The sequence below is a fragment of the Pelobates fuscus genome, chromosome 12 (assembly GCF_036172605.1).
Source record: "Pelobates fuscus isolate aPelFus1 chromosome 12, aPelFus1.pri, whole genome shotgun sequence".
Taxonomy (NCBI): domain Eukaryota; kingdom Metazoa; phylum Chordata; class Amphibia; order Anura; family Pelobatidae; genus Pelobates; species Pelobates fuscus.
In genome coordinates, this window is record NC_086328.1 from 8,631,851 (window position 1) to 8,651,368 (window position 19,518).

The 19,518-nt window shown below is 40.3% G+C and overlaps 1 protein-coding gene across 2 annotated transcripts in view; it reads left to right on the forward strand.

Annotated features, from left to right (window-relative positions):
- Positions 1-19,518, forward strand: part of CDH13 (cadherin 13) — a 535,505-nt gene that overhangs the window by 506,242 nt on the left and 9,745 nt on the right. For both annotated transcript variants that reach the window (XM_063437863.1, XM_063437864.1), the window contains exons 12-13: positions 2,391-2,624; positions 4,377-4,595. In XM_063437863.1, coding sequence (XP_063293933.1) covers positions 2,391-2,624; positions 4,377-4,595 — 453 coding nt within the window. The remainder of the gene's footprint in view (positions 1-2,390; positions 2,625-4,376; positions 4,596-19,518) is intronic.

Here is a 19,518-nt window from a genome sequence, read left to right on the forward strand (position 1 = left end):
ACTATCAGTCCAGTCTGGATATAAAGCGTTCAGAATTAAAGACAGCAATTTAATTAAATGCATGAAAGCCTGACTTTTATGATCATATTTCAAATACTCTATTGTGTTTTCATCCATTCTTCCTCATGACTTTTCTTAATAATATATCAAGATCCAAGAAAAATTTATTGGATTCATATTACAAATTCAATTAGTCCAATCAAAAAGTGAAAAATAATTTATTTTTTCATTAAACAGTCAGCGTTACGCCACCATGGAAGTTTTTTTTTCTTCCTTTTTTGACACAACACACGCAGTCATGGTTCTCGCTCCGCTGATTATAATGGATTAAGTGTCACCTTCATGAACATTGGCGCGTCTCCTGTTTTTTTTTCCTCCTTAGCACTATTCTATCGCACGGCCTCTTTATCACATTATTTTAAAGCCACAGTGTCTCATAAGTCTAAACAGTGTCCGTACTGGTCCAGATTACTTTAAACCATGTTTTACTGAAACCATATGACTTGTAGCCCACATACTGTATATTCTAGAAGTGTATGAATTTAAATGCTGCACTTTAAAAAGGATTGTCCTTCATAAAGGCCCAACAATCCATGGCTATTTAACAATCTAGGAATACGTGGAGTAGAAGGGTTCATAAAGAAAGGATTGACTAATCTCTGCCTTTAGCAGGAATAAATAGATTTAAAAAAAAAAAAAAAAAAAGAGAGAGACTGATTTGGGGTGGGAAATGGGCCGCCTGTCTCCTCTCACCAATCAAAAGGTATGAAACATCCAACCCTTGAATTTAGTGAGGTTTCTTGGACTGGTCCAAATATTTCGGGGGCTACATTCAGCATCCAGAGAACCAAACTGATACTTGTATCACGATGGGAATATGAATACATTAAATGAACACTATATTGTAAGGGGCAGAAACCTGTATTCCTAAAGCCACAATGCCCCTATCGCTATCTAGTTTGGCGCCCCATCCTCTCCTTTACATATATATTTTTCCAGTGTCGAAACTCTTAAGTGCTGCTCACTTCTCCCCACATGACATCAGTGTGGAGGCGTGTCCTCCTCCATCGCTGCTCCTCAGAAAGTAGCATTGGGGACCTGATGCACATACACGGTGAGCATCCACATTTCCCCAAAAGCATTTTATTCAGTCAGTATGACTGGGGCATTTAAACCTTTAAATTAAACATTGCTGTTTCTGCAAAACTGCAGTTTAAGTGTTAAAATGACAGGGCCACGGCACCCAGACCAAGTCGTGGAAATGAAGTGGCCTGGGTGACTTTAGTAGCTATTATGAAGGGAGGAGGGTAGGTGTAAAGCTGTCAATGTACTGATTACACAGTATAAACCGGGCAGCAGTGTCGGACACAATAGTGACATGTGCCTGCTGTATTTTTACAAAGACTTGGTTCTCTAACATACATATTAGTAAATGCTTGCATTGTATAGGTTTAGGTTCAGAACAGATCTGAGATGCAGTGTTATTAAATGACAGTAAACACAGTGATTTCATAGTGTAGATGTCGGCTTGTTTAGAGAGGGGTTGAGTACAATACAGACAGTGCAGTGATCGTCTCAGGTCTGCCAGCCTGGAATGGTATTCTAACAATCAAACAAAATAAACCGGCACAAGCTGCTGTAAGAGGAAAAAGAAAAGTTAGAAAAACAAAGCCAAGTTATTTCATCTAGATGGGTCGATATCTGTGTGAATGGTTAGCTCCCAGGAAATCAGTCCCAGGCCTGTGTTTACAGGTCCACGTGGAGTCTTTAAACATAAAGGGGTTTATGTATCAACACTGTTGCATTTACTTTTATGTATTGTTTCTGTTGGCACGTATTTCTTCCTATATTCGTATCATTGTATTGTATTTCGGCTCCTTTTACGTCATTTTATTGAATTTATTAATTGGGTGCACACATTTTTTTACATTTAATTTATTTGCTTTTTTTTTAAAAAAGATGCAAAATGTTATTACTGATACATTACATTCCTCGCTGTCAGAGTGGTGGTTTTTTTGACTGGTAAGCAGATCCTTCTTTAATGTCTAAAAAATAAAATCCTTCAAACTACAAATCTACCTTTATTCTAGGTATACTGCTCCTTTGTCTTATTTATTATTATGAGTGTAAATTCAACAGGAGGAAAAAAAAGAGCAAACTTCAGAAAAGGGATACAAAGTGTCAGAAAGACAGACTGTTTGAGAGGAATGCAGAAAAGCCAGAAACAAAAGGAAGCAAAGTGCAAAGAATGGAGTAACTGTTTCAGCCATAGAACGGAATACGCAAACAAAGCCAGTGTTTAATTCTCATTATGACACTTTCTATATCACATACAGGAAATTCCTCTGTACCACACAATGAGTATTAAACATCCCTTATTACTTTTCCAGGTACCCCTCCTGCTACAGGTACAGGGACCTTTCAGATTACATTGGAGGATGTTAATGACAATGCCCCCTCTATCTATCCCACCATGGCGAGGGTATGCGAAGATGCTAAAGACCTGAATGTGGTCACCCTGGGAGCATCAGACCGAGACCTCCACCTGAACTCGGATGCATTTAAGTTTGAACTGGGCAAAGTGGCAGGCCAAGATAAATTATGGAAAATCACCACCCTGAACAGTAAGTGAACACATTACACATATGCTAACCATTTCCCTGTCCTATGAAGATGGGCAAATGAAGGTAATGCAGGGTGAGGTAGTTGTTGGGGATGAAGAAGAGACAGTCATGCAGTCTTTTTGTTCACCTCACACATGATGATTAAAACATTTATTTATTTTTAAATTGTAATGCTTGCTTTTTAAAGAAACACTCCAAGCATCATAACATAACCAGTACAGCATGTTGTAATGGTTATGGTCCCATCAGTACCTTGTCCCCCAATATTAGTATTCAATCTGTTTTAGGACAATTGATATAAACACTATAACATTAGGAATAGTTTGAGTCGGTTCTCAAGAAGACAACCACTAGTGTTGTGTTTAAGCCTGCAATGTAAACATGACCATATTAACTAAATAGCAATGTTTTACATTAAGGTGTTAAAACAAAGGATTACGGCTCACTGTGCCCACACAACTTCTTAGCTCTCAGGCACAGCTCCCTTCTGCTTTGAGAAGCAGAGGCTCTGCCTGAGCTAAGATCTCAATCATCTTTGTTTACCCTTTTTTATGAAATTATTTATTTGAATTTAAATGTATATAAAAGATTTAGCAAATTACATCATAATCCAATTCATAAAAGGCACAGTCAGGGCAAAAGTTGCAAAGAAAGTCTTCTCTGTACGCTGCCTCTTTGCTGACTTCTAGATGCAAAATACAGAGCTTATAACAGTTATTCACATGGAGCAAGATGGATGCACCCAGTTGCAGGATAAAGACGTGGATTTCTACATATAATTTTATTGTTCACATCCTCACAAATACATATTTGGGACATGTAAACATAATATTAAAAATACTGGGGAATGACAGTTTCCCTTTTAAAATTCTATCAGGGTTATTCATAAACCAGGAATTATGCAGCATTGACAGATGTTATATATAGAAATTATCAGCTATGCTGTCAGCATAGTTATACTGACCACATACATGCAATTCTCCATAATGCTCAATGTCTTGAGTAAACCCCGGACTTAATAGACTCTTATGCACTCAAACGTGGCTCACATGTAAAGCTTCTCGGGCCACTGCTGGTGGACCATTAACTGTCCAGGTGTGGTCCATCACAATGACTTTCATGAGAAAGACTAAGTTCACACGATTTTACTAGTTTTTGAGACTCACAAGTAATTACCCGGCATTGGTTGAAAGCAAATATTGTGTTAAAGCCTAGTTTTTGTTAAATAACCATTTAAAAAAATCCTTCTTCCACTCAGACCCCATAGCACCTCATTAACAGAATGGTCTCGTTTCTGTTCTGGGAACTTTCTCTTTATAATGCTCCCTCTAGAGTTTTAAGACAAGTTGCAGAAAATTCTGTCAATTAAAATAAAATTCTCCCAAAGAAGCGAAAGACTAGAGATAAAATAACCTGAGCTCGTTTTCTTCCATGCGGTGTCCTTGGTAGAAAGAGGTGAAGGTGTATTTTATAGGATAGACATTCTGTGCACAAAGTGATTCACAGTGCTCCATTATCCATTTATTGCTGCTCATTGTATTCAGTAAAACATGACAGGATAGCAACGTATTGATCACTACAACCTGTATACAGCATCTCTCTAACCTGCAGAAGATTTGGTTTGAGAGGTCCCTCTATTCATTCGATATCTACACCACCGTTTAAAGTGAAAGCGGTACACATCATGCCATCTCACTGGCGAGTTCTATGCTGCCTGTGCCTAATTAATGTGTAACCTGTGGCTTCTTGCAGACACTCATGCCCAGGTCAGCCTTCTTCATCATCTGAAGAGAGCCAATTACAACATGCCAGTCTTGGTGACGGATTCCGGAAAGCCTCCGCTGACTAACAGCACAGAAATAAGGATCCAAGTGTGCTCCTGCAAGAACAGAAAAATGGACTGCAGTTCAGCTGATGCACCCCATAGCAGCTTGCTCCTCTTCCTTGTACTGTCTATCTCCAGTTTGTTGTGTAAGTTCTTTTAATTCTATCTTTGCAGAGAATGTAATATCAGTGGAAATGGGTCGCCAGTGCTGCCGAGAACAAGCAGAGCATCCGACCCTTGATTTCTCCTTTGTTTTCTATTGTTAGCCAGATTATAAAAAAAACAGCATCTAAAGCTTGAAGCAGTTCTGTCATTTGCAAATTGAAACATTAAAGGGTTGTGAAGAAACTGCTGTTTTACTAAAAGGGTAGTGGATGCTTGGAATAGCCTTTCAGAGTAAGAAGTAAACCCTAACATTCATACAGAATAGGTAGAAACCTAGATAAGCCTTTCAGTTGGCATATAGTCTGTATCCATATAGGGATACATCATCACCCAAATAGTTATGTGAAGGGTGGAATAAGGAAAACTGGGTTTAGTTTACATATTACATAATTACAATTTTGAGTGGTATCTACAAACCGCAATTTCTACAAAAATTGCTGATTTATCCCACAATTCCCCTTGTTTAATAAAGTAACAATACTGTTAAAGGAACACTATAGTCACCTAAAGTACTTTAGCTAAATAAAGCAGTTTTAGTGTATAGATCATTCCCCTGCAATTTCACTGCTCAATTCACTGTCATTTAGGAGTTAAATCACTTTGTTTCTGTTTATGCAGCCCTAGCCACACCTCCCCTGGCTATGATTGACAGAGCCTGCATGGAAAAAAACTGGTTTCACTTTCAAACAGATGTAATTTACCTTAAATAATTGTATCTCAATCTCTAAGTTGAACTTTAATCACTTACAGGAGGCTCTTGCAGGGTCTAGCAAGCTATTAACATAGCAGGGGATAAGAAAATCTTAATTAAACAGAACTTGCAATAAAGAAAGCCTAAATAGGGCTCTCTTTACAGGAAGTGTTTATGGAAGGCTGTGCAAGTCACATGCAGGGAGGTGTGACTAGGGTTCATAAACAGGGATTTAACTCCTAAATGGCAGAGGATTGAGCAGTGAGGCTGCAGGGGCATGTTCTATACACCAAAACTGCTTCATTAAGCTAAAGTTGTTCAATTATGAACCCTAGTCACACCTCCCTGCATGTGACTTGCACAGCCTTCCAAAAACACTTCCTGTAAAGAGAGCCCTATTTAGGCTTTCTTTATAGTGTCCCTTTAAAGGCAGGAGAGATCTGATTTTTCTATTTACCTGGACCAACCAAGTTCCAATTTAAAACCGAAAATGATTGGAGGTATCCCTACGGGAACCCAGTGTTGGTCCTGATTGAAATGAGCCTGGCTGCTTTAATATAGTTCCCATCTGAAAGTCAGATGGAGATTGCTCACACCTAGAGCGAGAGAAGCAGAGGACAGATGAGCTCCTGCAATATGTAATGAGCAATGCCATTAGCATTACCCTATCCTATCACCAGTCTGAATACAGGGTCCGGTTCTCCCCTATCATTGAATAGGGCTGCAGACAAAATGTACACACAGCGCCCTCCACTGTTCTAGCGAGACATCAAATGCATCCTGTAAAACAGAACCCGGAAAATATGATCAGTTCAGATTTGTTTTTGGTTATTTCTGAATAGTGCCCAGAATTCCTTTCCTTGTAACTGCTTTAGGGGGAACAGACTACAATCTTTGTAATGAAGATTTGCTGAGATTTACTGAGATATGTAACTATACCAGGAGAATCACCGGTGAAAAGGTGTTTGTGACATTCAAGTGCAAATTCATTATCAGAGAAATTAATATTCATTGGAATACTAGTAGCAGGTTTAAATGCATGTCTAATACGATAATTATTGCTTTAGTTTGTGTGTCCTTTCCATTTCCATGAAATATATATCTGAATCTGCTGAGAGCTGTAAAGGGAAACAGATCATATCCTGGACTGGTATAAAGAACAATCACTGTAAGATATCACTGTATGTTCTTGCTGATTGTACTCCTCCTGAAACAGTCGCCATGGAAACCCTTGGAATGTCCCTGCTGATTGTTCTACTTCTGGAACATTCACCATGGAAACCAATGGAATGTTATTGCTAAATGTTCTACTTCTGAAACAATCGCCATGGAAACCCATGGAATGTTCCTGCTGATTTCTCCACTTTGACATAGCATTTCTAAATAATCATAACCCTAGCATGTATGTCAAATATTATATTATCAGCCTTACAGTTCAATAGTAATAACACAGTCAGTGCCTGACATCTTGGAGTTTGTTGTGAAAAAACATAACTGCAATAACCGTGGGCAAGATAAGCATTCCCTGTAGCCTCACCTGTTCTCCACCCAGCATTGCTTTACACAAGGAGAGCACTCAAAGTACGCTGCACAAAAAGCACATATGGACTTGTTTTAATAAGTGCCATAACAAAAAGAATATGGGTAACAGATAAAGAGCCAGTCTGCCAATTAAGAAACCTCGGACGTATCATACATATATGTTCCCTTAATTAGACTGTACACATCCCACTCATTTGCTTCATTTTTGCCATTAGCAACACAATAACTGCAGGGATTAGGAGAACAACCCTTTTTTTGATGATATGTAACGTGTGTCTGCTGCCATCCTAGGAGACTATTAAGTGCCTTATTTTCACTTATCAACATCGGGTGTAAGAAGCAGACTTCACTCCGTTAGATCGTCTGTGGGTGGGGGGGAGTTACCGTACAGCAGGAGGGCTTCATAGTTCTACTTTCAGAAATATTTACATCTGTAAATAATTGTGGACGTTTTGTACAGCAGTCTATGTCTAAATAGCAACACTTTACTTCCAATTGTGATTGCTACAAAATGTATTAGTTATGTATTGGTATATTTAACTATATTGTAGTGATGGCTCGTCTTGGCACTACATATCCCATAAAATTCAGGGAATCTGTAGGCATACTGAGCATGATGGAAAATGTCCACAGTGCTGCCAAGATTAGCTACCATTGCTCTATAGATTTTCTGAGCAATCTTAATGCTGCTTTCTTACTCTACAAAGTCAGTGTTCATGTATTGATAAAACCAATTAATAAACAGCATATTTATTTAGCTCATTCCAGCACCTGTAACCACAAAAGATATTAGGGCATTTAATGCCAACCTAAACAGTGAGCTGTAAGGACTTTAAGGCAGGGCTCGACAAATCCTAGACGCCAGGTCGCCATGGTGACTAGAAATTTTATCCTGGCGCCTGTGATTTTGTCCTTGCAGCCCTTTAGGGAAGGCCGGCCACTAGCCTGCACGGGGCAGCATGGTAGCCATCTGGGGGTAGCGTGGGAGGCGGTGCGTGAAGGAGCAATAATCCTGCATTTCCTCTCTGCTCCTTCGCGTGGTTTAGTGATGCCAGGAGCCACAATATCACATCACTCCAGCCCCAGCATCACTACAGGGAGCAGAGAGGAGCTGCAGGTAGATAAGTGAGCAGCCCCAATGGACCACAGGGAAAGATCCACTCAGCTCTGCCAAAGGTAGGGAGGCTAAGTGGACAAAAGTGAAAATAAAAATATATATTTGTGAGTTTATGTGAAAATGTGTGTCTGTCAGTGTCATTGTGAATGTGTGTCTGTCCATCCATCAAGCAGTGTGGCACCTGTTTAGGCACCTGACCCCCTCCGATTGCACGGGACAGGTGTTTTAATTCACTTTTTTCCCACGCCGTGCCGGTTTCACTGTGGCTGGTCCCGCCTCTATGGCTCCAAGGATATTGCGCATGTGCAACAAAAGGCTGTGCTACGCCAATCAGCATCTCCTCATAGAGATACATTAAATTGATGCATCTCTATAGGGAACACACACACACGCATTTTCACTATCTCATAGGGAGGGTCTCTGTCCAGCTTAACTCTCTAGAGTTAAGATTTATAGATTCTGAAAAGCTGAGGCTATTTGCTTCATCACCATTGACCTGTCCTTTGAAATGTTCTCTCGTTTCGACACTGGTGCGCGCAGAACCTATTGATTGGAAGGCCGGGAGCATTCATGGCAGTAATTTTGTGGACAAAATGTTGTCAAGCTCGTTTTAGATGGTTTCATTATTGAACATGTTTTCCCTCTACTAGGCTGTAGTTATAGACTCTGTTTCTGACTTAGGGGGACAAACAAAACATTTTGTGAATTTTACTTCTGGGAGAGATACAAAATATTATGCGTGAAAGCTTTAGAATGTGCAGCCTCTGTCAGGTGGGGATGTGAAGGCACACGTGCTTTGGAATTATTTGTTAGTGTTGATTAGTGATGGCTAACCTCTGAACGCCTGGCGGGGTAGTGGAAGCCCTCCTCCCTGTGCCCAACTCAAAACCATAGAACACGGGTACTAGATGTTGCCCAGCACTCACAGCAGGAGCTGAACTACTGCATATAATTTTTTCTTCTTTGACTAATAATAATACAATACCTGGAGCTTTTAGTAGGTTAATAAAAATTAAAATAAAACCAGTGTGATTATTTGGATTTCTCCAAGCGTTTGGAGGATCTACTCTGATTGCGTTCTCCTAAATGAGCCAAATGCCTGTGTATTTTTTAGAAATGTCTTCAAGGCATTTTAGTGCTGATCTGTATTCTTTTGATGTTTGAACCATGAAGTAAATTTCAGCAGTTCTGTCATCAAAAGGAGCTCAAGACAAACTGGTGGGAGCATAAGTGGCTCTTGTGCAGATTCATTAATATAAATTGAAATTTTAGTGTATAGCTGTATAGGGGGGCTGCCATAGGCATTAGCCAAGTACCACGGCTTTCTGTCAGTTATTCTGCCCAGGTCTGTCATAAAACATCTTTATCTTACAGCCCAGCTTGCTTCAAAAGCAACCGCAGTGCAGTCAGTATGAACACTTATTAGAAAATGAGGCAGCAGCACTTCATGTAAATAGTGTCTTACCCGACTAGTACATGGTCACCGACATCTTTCCCAATCAGCACCGTACAATAGATGCATGCCAAGTATCTCACTTTGGGTTATTTTTACACGTGGAAAAATAGGAACAATTTAAATCCATTTTTCTAATCATCAGCTACTTTAGCCCCTTAATAATTGTTTGAGTTTTAATGGGAGGCGGGGGTTATACCCTGCTCAGTCTCCCCATCTCTCCACCTTGGCGTGACCATAGTTCCTATCCTAGCTGTCTGTCTCCCCCTACTCGTACAGTGCAGTATTCACTCATATTTGAGGATGAGATTTGTACAGTTTCTGTTCTAGTATTACATTAGAAACAATCATTACGTGATTCTTATATATGCATAATATGATGACAGATAACTAAGTTATCGGAGAGCATGCCAGAGTGCTATCCTGTTTTTTTTTGTTGCTGTACATTAATCTTGATCAAGCATATATAATAAGCTCATTTCGATTATTAGATTATGCCCCCCTTCCCCTCAGTTTTTAGAAAAAAATGCCAAACATTTTCACAAAACTTACATGTAAAACAGCGCCGTGCCAGGTACCGTTAAAGTCTGAACATGTGCAGATATTGCTGTGTTCTGCCAATACAACACACACGCATATATATAACATCATCAGTGTCGCCATGCTGGCTACAATGGCTCACACGGTGAAGATCTTCCATTTTTGAGGATCTTGAGAGGAAGCGCGTCTAGAAGCTGTGAGTCAGACACCCATTGCAAGCACGTTCTCTCACAAATGGGAATATTTCTTAGAATCTGAAATGTTTTTACATTATCAGGGAAAAAAGGGCAGCATATCTATGCACCAAAACCACATTAAGAGCAATATAAATGCGTCTTAGTTTCATTACACAGACTGATGTATTGTAGTTTAAAGGGACACTGTAGGCACCCAGATCACTTCAGCCCTCAGCGGCTGTCCAGCGAATTGAAAATCAAATCGCACAATGAAGGCAAAAATAGCTGATTCACGTAACTACTCCAATTACAATTTAATCACAGCTTTGCCGTTTAAAACTGAACCTTGCAATTAGTTTTCAATTACAAATGCAGAAAGAAAAGTCCTGCGCCCACTCCCATCACTGGGCGGCTGCAATGACTACAGTACACATCAGCCCCAATATATAGTAAAAACCAAAGAAAGACAATTTACCTGCGCTCTCTCCTTAATCCCTATGTATTTTTAAACAAATGGAGGTTTTTTAGTTACCTCCAATGGCCATGAGAGGATGAGCCCACCTGCCAACGTCAAGGCAGACCCCTCTAGGTGGGTCCTAACTCTAACCATAGTTTTCAATTACAACAGTCTGCTTATTGTCGAAGCGCCATAATGATAGTGTCTCCTTTTTCCCCTCAGCTCACTCTACTTGTAACTTTACATTGGACTTATGAGCTAGCACTACTCAGCAAGGCCAGGAAGATATGTTCATAAAGATACACATGCGTATATGTCCATATTTAGGAAGGGACAGACCATATTTTGGTGTTAATCCCCTTGTTCCTCTTTTCCAGGAGCGCCATATAGTTGGTGTGTCTAAGTGTATAACTGAGCTCCACAGCAATAACACTCCCAGTAAAGTGTCTGAGTGTATAACTGAGCTCCACAGCAATAATACTCCCAGTAATGTGTCGGAGTGTATAACAGAGCTCCACAGCAATAATACTCCCAGTAATGTGAGTGTATAACAGAGCTCCACAGCAATAATACTCCCAGTAATGTGTCTGAGTGTATAACAGAGCCCCACAGCAATAATACTCCCAGTAATGTGTCTGAGTGTATAACAGAGCCCCACAGCAATAATACTCCCAGTAATGTGTCTGAGTGTATAACAGAGCCCCACAGCAATAATACTCCTAGTAATGTGTCTGAGTGTATAACAGAGCCCCACAGCAATAATACTCCCAGTAATGTGTCTGAGTGTATAACAGAGCCCCACAGCAATAATACTCCCAGTAATGTGTCTGAGTGTATAACAGAGCTCCACAGTAATAATACTCCCAGTAATGTGTCTGAGTGTATAACAGAGCCCCACAGTAATAATACTCCCAGTAATGTGTCTGAGTGTATAACAGAGCTCCACAGCAATAATACTCCCAGTAATGTGTCTGAGTGTATAACAGAGCCCCACAGCAATAATACTCCCAGTAATGTGTCTGGGTGTATAACAGAGCTCCACAGTAATAATACTCCCAGTAATGTGAGTGTAAAACAGAGCTCCACAGCAATAATACTCCCAGTAATGTCTGAGTGTATAACAGAGCCCCACAGTAATAATACTCCCAGTAATGTGTCTGAGTGTATAACAGAGCCCCACAGTAATAATACTCCCAGTAATGTCTGAGTGTATAACAGAGCTCCACAGTAATAATACTCCCAGTAATGTGTCTGAGTGTATAACAGAGCTCCACAGCAATAATACTCCCAGTAATGTGTCTGAGTGTATAACAGAGCTCCACAGTAATAATACTCCCAGTAATGTGTCTGAGTGTATAACAGAGCTCCACAGCAATAATGCTCCCAGTAATGTGTCTGACTGTATAACAGAGCCCCACAGTAATAATACTCCCAGTAATGTGTCTGACTGTATAACAGAGCCCCACAGTAATAATACTCCCAGTAATGTGTCTGAGTGTATAACAGAGCCCCCACAGTAATAATACTCCCAGTAATGTGTCTGAGTGTAAAACAGAGCTCCACAGCAATAATACTCCCAGTAATGTGTCTGAGTGTATAACAGAGCTCCACAGCAATAATACTCCCAGTAATGTGTCTGAGTGTAAAACAGAGCTCCACAGCAATAATACTCCCAGTAATGTGTCTGAATGTAAAACAGAGCTCCACAGCAATAATACTCCCAGTAATGTGTCTGAGTGTATAACAGAGCTCCCCAGCAATAATACTCCCAGTAATGTGTCTGTGTATAACGGAGCTCCACAGCAATAATACTCCCAGTAATGTGTCTGAGTGTATAACAGAGCTCCACAGCAATAATACTCCCAGTAATGTGTCTGAGTGTAAAACAGAGCTCCACAGCAATAATACTCCCAGTAATGTGTTTGAATGTATAACAGAGCTCCACAGCAATAATACTCCCAGTAATGTGTCTGAATGTATAACAGAGCTCCACAGCAATAATACTCCCAGTAATGTGTCTGAGTGTATAACAGAGCTCCACGGCAATAATACTCCCAGTAATGTGTCTGAGTGTATAACAGAGCTCCACAGCTATAATACTCCCAGTAATGTGTCTGAGTGTATAACAGAGCTCCACAGTAATAATACTGCCAGTAATGTGTCTGAGTGTATAACAGAGCTCCCACAGCAATAATAATCCCAGTAATGTGTCGGAGTGTATAACAGAGCCCCACAGCAATAATACTCCCAGTAATGTGTCTGAGTGTATAACAGAGCCCCACAGCAATAAAACTCCCAGTAATGTGTCTGAGTGTATAACAGAGCTCCCCAGCAATAATACTCCCAGTAATGTGTCTGAGTGTATAACAGATCTCTGCAGCAATAATACTCCCAGTAATGTGTCTGAGTGTATAACAGAGCTGCACAGCAATAAAACTCCCAGTAATGTGTCTGAGTGTATAACAGAGCTCCACAGCAATAATACTCCCAGTAATGTGTCTGAGTGTATAACAGAGCTCCACAGCAATAATGCTCCCAGTAATGTGTCTGACTGTATAACAGAGCCCCACAGTAATAATACTCCCAGTAATGTGTCTGACTGTATAACAGAGCCCCACAGTAATAATACTCCCAGTAATGTGTCTGAGTGTATAACAGAGCCCCACAGTAATAATACTCCCAGTAATGTCTGAGTGTATAACAGAGCTCCACAGTAATAATACTCCCAGTAATGTGTCTGAGTGTATAACAGAGCTCCACAGTAATAATACTCCCAGTAATGTGTCTGAGTGTATAACAGAGCTCCACAGCAATAATGCTCCCAGTAATGTGTCTGACTGTATAACAGAGCCCCACAGTAATAATACTCCCAGTAATGTGTCTGACTGTATAACAGAGCCCCACAGTAATAATACTCCCAGTAATGTGTCTGAGTGTATAACAGAGCCCCCACAGTAATAATACTCCCAGTAATGTGTCTGAGTGTAAAACAGAGCTCCACAGCAATAATACTCCCAGTAATGTGTCTGAGTGTATAACAGAGCTCCACAGCAATAATACTCCCAGTAATGTGTCTGAGTGTAAAACAGAGCTCCACAGCAATAATACTCCCAGTAATGTGTCTGAATGTAAAACAGAGCTCCACAGCAATAATACTCCCAGTAATGTGTCTGAATGTAAAACAGAGCTCCACAGCAATAATACTCCCAGTAATGTGTCTGAGTGTATAACAGAGCTCCACGGCAATAATACTCCCAGTAATGTGTCTGAGTGTATAACAGAGCTCCCCAGCAATAATACTCCCAGTAATGTGTCTGTGTATAACGGAGCTCCACAGCAATAATACTCCCAGTAATGTGTCTGAGTGTATAACAGAGCTCCACAGCAATAATACTCCCAGTAATGTGTCTGAGTGTAAAACAGAGCTCCACAGCAATAATACTCCCAGTAATGTGTCTGAATGTATAACAGAGCTCCACAGCAATAATACTCCCAGTAATGTGTCTGAATGTATAACAGAGCTCCACAGCAATAATACTCCCAGTAATGTGTCTGAGTGTATAACAGAGCTCCACGGCAATAATACTCCCAGTAATGTGTCTGAGTGTATAACAGAGCTCCACAGCTATAATACTCCCAGTAATGTGTCTGAGTGTATAACAGAGCTCCACAGTAATAATACTGCCAGTAATGTGTCTGAGTGTATAACAGAGCTCCCACAGCAATAATAATCCCAGTAATGTGTCGGAGTGTATAACAGAGCCCCACAGCAATAATACTCCCAGTAATGTGTCTGAGTGTATAACAGAGCCCCACAGCAATAAAACTCCCAGTAATGTGTCTGAGTGTATAACAGAGCTCCCCAGCAATAATACTCCCAGTAATGTGTCTGAGTGTATAACAGAGCTCCAGAGCAATAATACTCCCAGTAATGTGTCTGAGTGTATAACAGATCTCTGCAGCAATAATACTCCCAGTAATGTGTCTGAGTGTATAACAGAGCTGCACAGCAATAAAACTCCCAGTAATGTGTCTGAGTGTATAACAGAGCTCCACAGCAATAATACTCCCAGTAATGTGTCTGAGTGTATAACAGAGCTCCACAGTAATAATACTCCCAGTAATGTGTCTGAGTGTATAACAGAGCTCCACAGCAATAATGCTCCCAGTAATGTGTCTGACTGTATAACAGAGCCCCACAGTAATAATACTCCCAGTAATGTGTCTGACTGTATAACAGAGCCCCACAGTAATAATACTCCCAGTAATGTGTCTGAGTGTATAACAGAGCCCCCACAGTAATAATACTCCCAGTAATGTGTCTGAGTGTAAAACAGAGCTCCACAGCAATAATACTCCCAGTAATGTGTCTGAGTGTATAACAGAGCCCCCACAGTAATAATACTCCCAGTAATGTGTCTGAGTGTAAAACAGAGCTCCACAGCAATAATACTCCCAGTAATGTGTCTGAGTGTATAACAGAGCTCCACAGCAATAATACTCCCAGTAATGTGTCTGAGTGTAAAACAGAGCTCCACAGCAATAATACTCCCAGTAATGTGTCTGAATGTAAAACAGAGCTCCACAGCAATAATACTCCCAGTAATGTGTCTGAGTGTATAACAGAGCTCCACGGCAATAATACTCCCAGTAATGTGTCTGAGTGTATAACAGAGCTCCCCAGCAATAATACTCCCAGTAATGTGTCTGTGTATAACGGAGCTCCACAGCAATAATACTCCCAGTAATGTGTCTGAGTGTATAACAGAGCTCCACAGCAATAATACTCCCAGTAATGTGTCTGAGTGTAAAACAGAGCTCCACAGCAATAATACTCCCAGTAATGTGTCTGAATGTATAACAGAGCTCCACAGCAATAATACTCCCAGTAATGTGTCTGAATGTATAACAGAGCTCCACAGCAATAATACTCCCAGTAATGTGTCTGAGTGTATAACAGAGCTCCACGGCAATAATACTCCCAGTAATGTGTCTGAGTGTATAACAGAGCTCCACAGCTATAATACTCCCAGTAATGTGTCTGAGTGTATAACAGAGCTCCACAGTAATAATACTGCCAGTAATGTGTCTGAGTGTATAACAGAGCTCCCACAGCAATAATAATCCCAGTAATGTGTCGGAGTGTATAACAGAGCCCCACAGCAATAATACTCCCAGTAATGTGTCTGAGTGTATAACAGAGCCCCACAGCAATAAAACTCCCAGTAATGTGTCTGAGTGTATAACAGAGCTCCCCAGCAATAATACTCCCAGTAATGTGTCTGAGTGTATAACAGAGCTCCAGAGCAATAATACTCCCAGTAATGTGTCTGAGTGTATAACAGATCTCTGCAGCAATAATACTCCCAGTAATGTGTCTGAGTGTATAACAGAGCTGCACAGCAATAAAACTCCCAGTAATGTGTCTGAGTGTATAACAGAGCTCCACAGCAATAATACTCCCAGTAATGTGTCTGAGTGTATAACAGAGCTCCACAGCAATAATGCTCCCAGTAATGTGTCTGACTGTATAACAGAGCCCCACAGTAATAATACTCCCAGTAATGTGTCTGACTGTATAACAGAGCCCCACAGTAATAATACTCCCAGTAATGTGTCTGAGTGTATAACAGAGCCCCACAGTAATAATACTCCCAGTAATGTCTGAGTGTATAACAGAGCTCCACAGTAATAATACTCCCAGTAATGTGTCTGAGTGTATAACAGAGCTCCACAGTAATAATACTCCCAGTAATGTGTCTGAGTGTATAACAGAGCTCCACAGCAATAATGCTCCCAGTAATGTGTCTGACTGTATAACAGAGCCCCACAGTAATAATACTCCCAGTAATGTGTCTGACTGTATAACAGAGCCCCACAGTAATAATACTCCCAGTAATGTGTCTGAGTGTATAACAGAGCCCCCACAGTAATAATACTCCCAGTAATGTGTCTGAGTGTAAAACAGAGCTCCACAGCAATAATACTCCCAGTAATGTGTCTGAGTGTATAACAGAGCTCCACAGCAATAATACTCCCAGTAATGTGTCTGAGTGTAAAACAGAGCTCCACAGCAATAATACTCCCAGTAATGTGTCTGAATGTAAAACAGAGCTCCACAGCAATAATACTCCCAGTAATGTGTCTGAGTGTATAACAGAGCTCCACGGCAATAATACTCCCAGTAATGTGTCTGAGTGTATAACAGAGCTCCCCAGCAATAATACTCCCAGTAATGTGTCTGTGTATAACGGAGCTCCACAGCAATAATACTCCCAGTAATGTGTCTGAGTGTATAACAGAGCTCCACAGCAATAATACTCCCAGTAATGTGTCTGAGTGTAAAACAGAGCTCCACAGCAATAATACTCCCAGTAATGTGTCTGAATGTATAACAGAGCTCCACAGCAATAATACTCCCAGTAATGTGTCTGAATGTATAACAGAGCTCCACAGCAATAATACTCCCAGTAATGTGTCTGAGTGTATAACAGAGCTCCACGGCAATAATACTCCCAGTAATGTGTCTGAGTGTATAACAGAGCTCCACAGCTATAATACTCCCAGTAATGTGTCTGAGTGTATAACAGAGCTCCACAGTAATAATACTGCCAGTAATGTGTCTGAGTGTATAACAGAGCTCCCACAGCAATAATAATCCCAGTAATGTGTCGGAGTGTATAACAGAGCCCCACAGCAATAATACTCCCAGTAATGTGTCTGAGTGTATAACAGAGCCCCACAGCAATAAAACTCCCAGTAATGTGTCTGAGTGTATAACAGAGCTCCCCAGCAATAATACTCCCAGTAATGTGTCTGAGTGTATAACAGAGCTCCAGAGCAATAATACTCCCAGTAATGTGTCTGAGTGTATAACAGATCTCTGCAGCAATAATACTCCCAGTAATGTGTCTGAGTGTATAACAGAGCTGCACAGCAATAAAACTCCCAGTAATGTGTCTGAGTGTATAACAGAGCTCCACAGCAATAATACTCCCAGTAATGTGTCTGAGTGTATAACAGAGCTCCAGAGCAATAATACTCCCAGTAATGTGTCTGAGTGTATAACAGAGCTGCACAGCAATAAAACTCCCAGTAATGTGTCTGGGTGTATAACAGAGCTCCACAGTAATAATACTCCCAGTAATGTGTCTGAATGTATAACAGAGCTCCACTGCAATAATACTCCCAGTAATGTGTCTGAGTGTATAACAGAGCTCCACAGCAATAATACTCCCAGTAATGTGTCTTTATAATACAATAAATGTGTTTAGAAATCAGTCTGTGTAATAAGATAGATTGTTCTTGTTCTAAATTACATTTTAGTTGTATATATTATTAGTAAGTCACCTAAAATGTCTCAGAACAGCCCTGCCCCTGGCCACACTCACATCCATAAAATGAAAGGGTCTTTGTCCATTTCAAATGCTGCAAAGAATGGATAGTGTTTGTATTAACATTAACTTCAAAACAGAGTACACACATGTGAGATATAATTAGATTCTACTGAAAAGATACTTGGTAGCTAATCAGGCTGTAGAGGCAATGGCTGTGAGAGCACTAAGCTGCTATAAAACGGGTATTGTATGAAAGACTTGGTTTACAGAGCTCCTCGTTAGGCCACCTCGTAGATTCCATAGGAGGGAACTGTGACAACATGACAGCTCACATGCATCCCAGGTAGGGAATTTAAGATATTAAAAGTACATAACACTTTCTTCTAGGACTAGATTGTTTTCACTTTTGTTTCTATTAAAGAAACAAATATAAAATGAAAACCTGGTATTTTATTTTTTTTTCAACAAGAAGCTTGAAAAACGATGCCTAATCCAGGCTAGCGAGACAGACAGAAGAACGCGCACTGTGGCATTAAGCAATCCTGCATCTTGAAGCTTGTGTTGTTCCAAGTGCTAATGTTATGTCTGCAGTGTATCACATACTGAGCAATACCCCCTTCTTTTCTACACACTGCTCTCAGCCGGAAGAAAAGCCTCATTCAGCCATTACACATTATTTCATTAGTATTCTAACCTAATAGCACAGTGCCAACATGTTACAATGCAGAGCTTTTAAGCAGACAGTTCCAACGTCTGAATTACCACTCTGTAAGAAAAGTAATATTTTCCCTAAATTTGTTGCGCACTTTGCCACCTAGCAATTATTTACAAGTACTAACCTATCAAGTGCATGATTTAGTGCTCACTTCAGTGCCTCTCAATGAGCTTGTTGACTGGTGCAAAAAAAATAAAACAATTCCCGCCTGCCAAAGTGTGATTGTAGAATCGGATCGCTGACACTTGTAATCCATATAAGTATTTAGAGCTTAAGTGAATACAGGCAGGTTCTCATGACAGTGAGTGAATTGGATGTAAGAAATGACTTTCAACAAGGTCAATTTAATGGGGAGCTAAGGCCGTTAGTCATGTATTAAAACTGGTGGAATCATTTTTAGAAAATCTTACTTTTTTATGCATGCGCCATTTTCCTCTGTATAAAAACAAAACAAACCGCAACACTTTATACACCTAACATGAAACACCGGCCATTGTAAAAGTGGAAGTAGGCACAAATGAGCTAAAATAGACACATTAAAAGCAATCCCATTACATAACTCCCAGTACGTTTTATTACCCGTAAGCATGTCAATACATACCATAAAGGGATATACCCACACACCCTCCTCTGCAACCAGTTATCTATATTTACCTTCATTAAACAATGTGGTGCCGCAGACAACTGATGTATGGAAAACATGAATATACGACTCCTGAAGTTGGCTATTTTTATTTTTTATTTAGCAGATTATTTTAGACATTGCCCTTATTTATTATAAAAAACATTCATAAACAAGGACATTAATCAGTTGTGGCCAAGGTTAGATCCCCAGGTAGATCTCAAGATGCTTCGTCCATAGCTGGTTTACAGTTG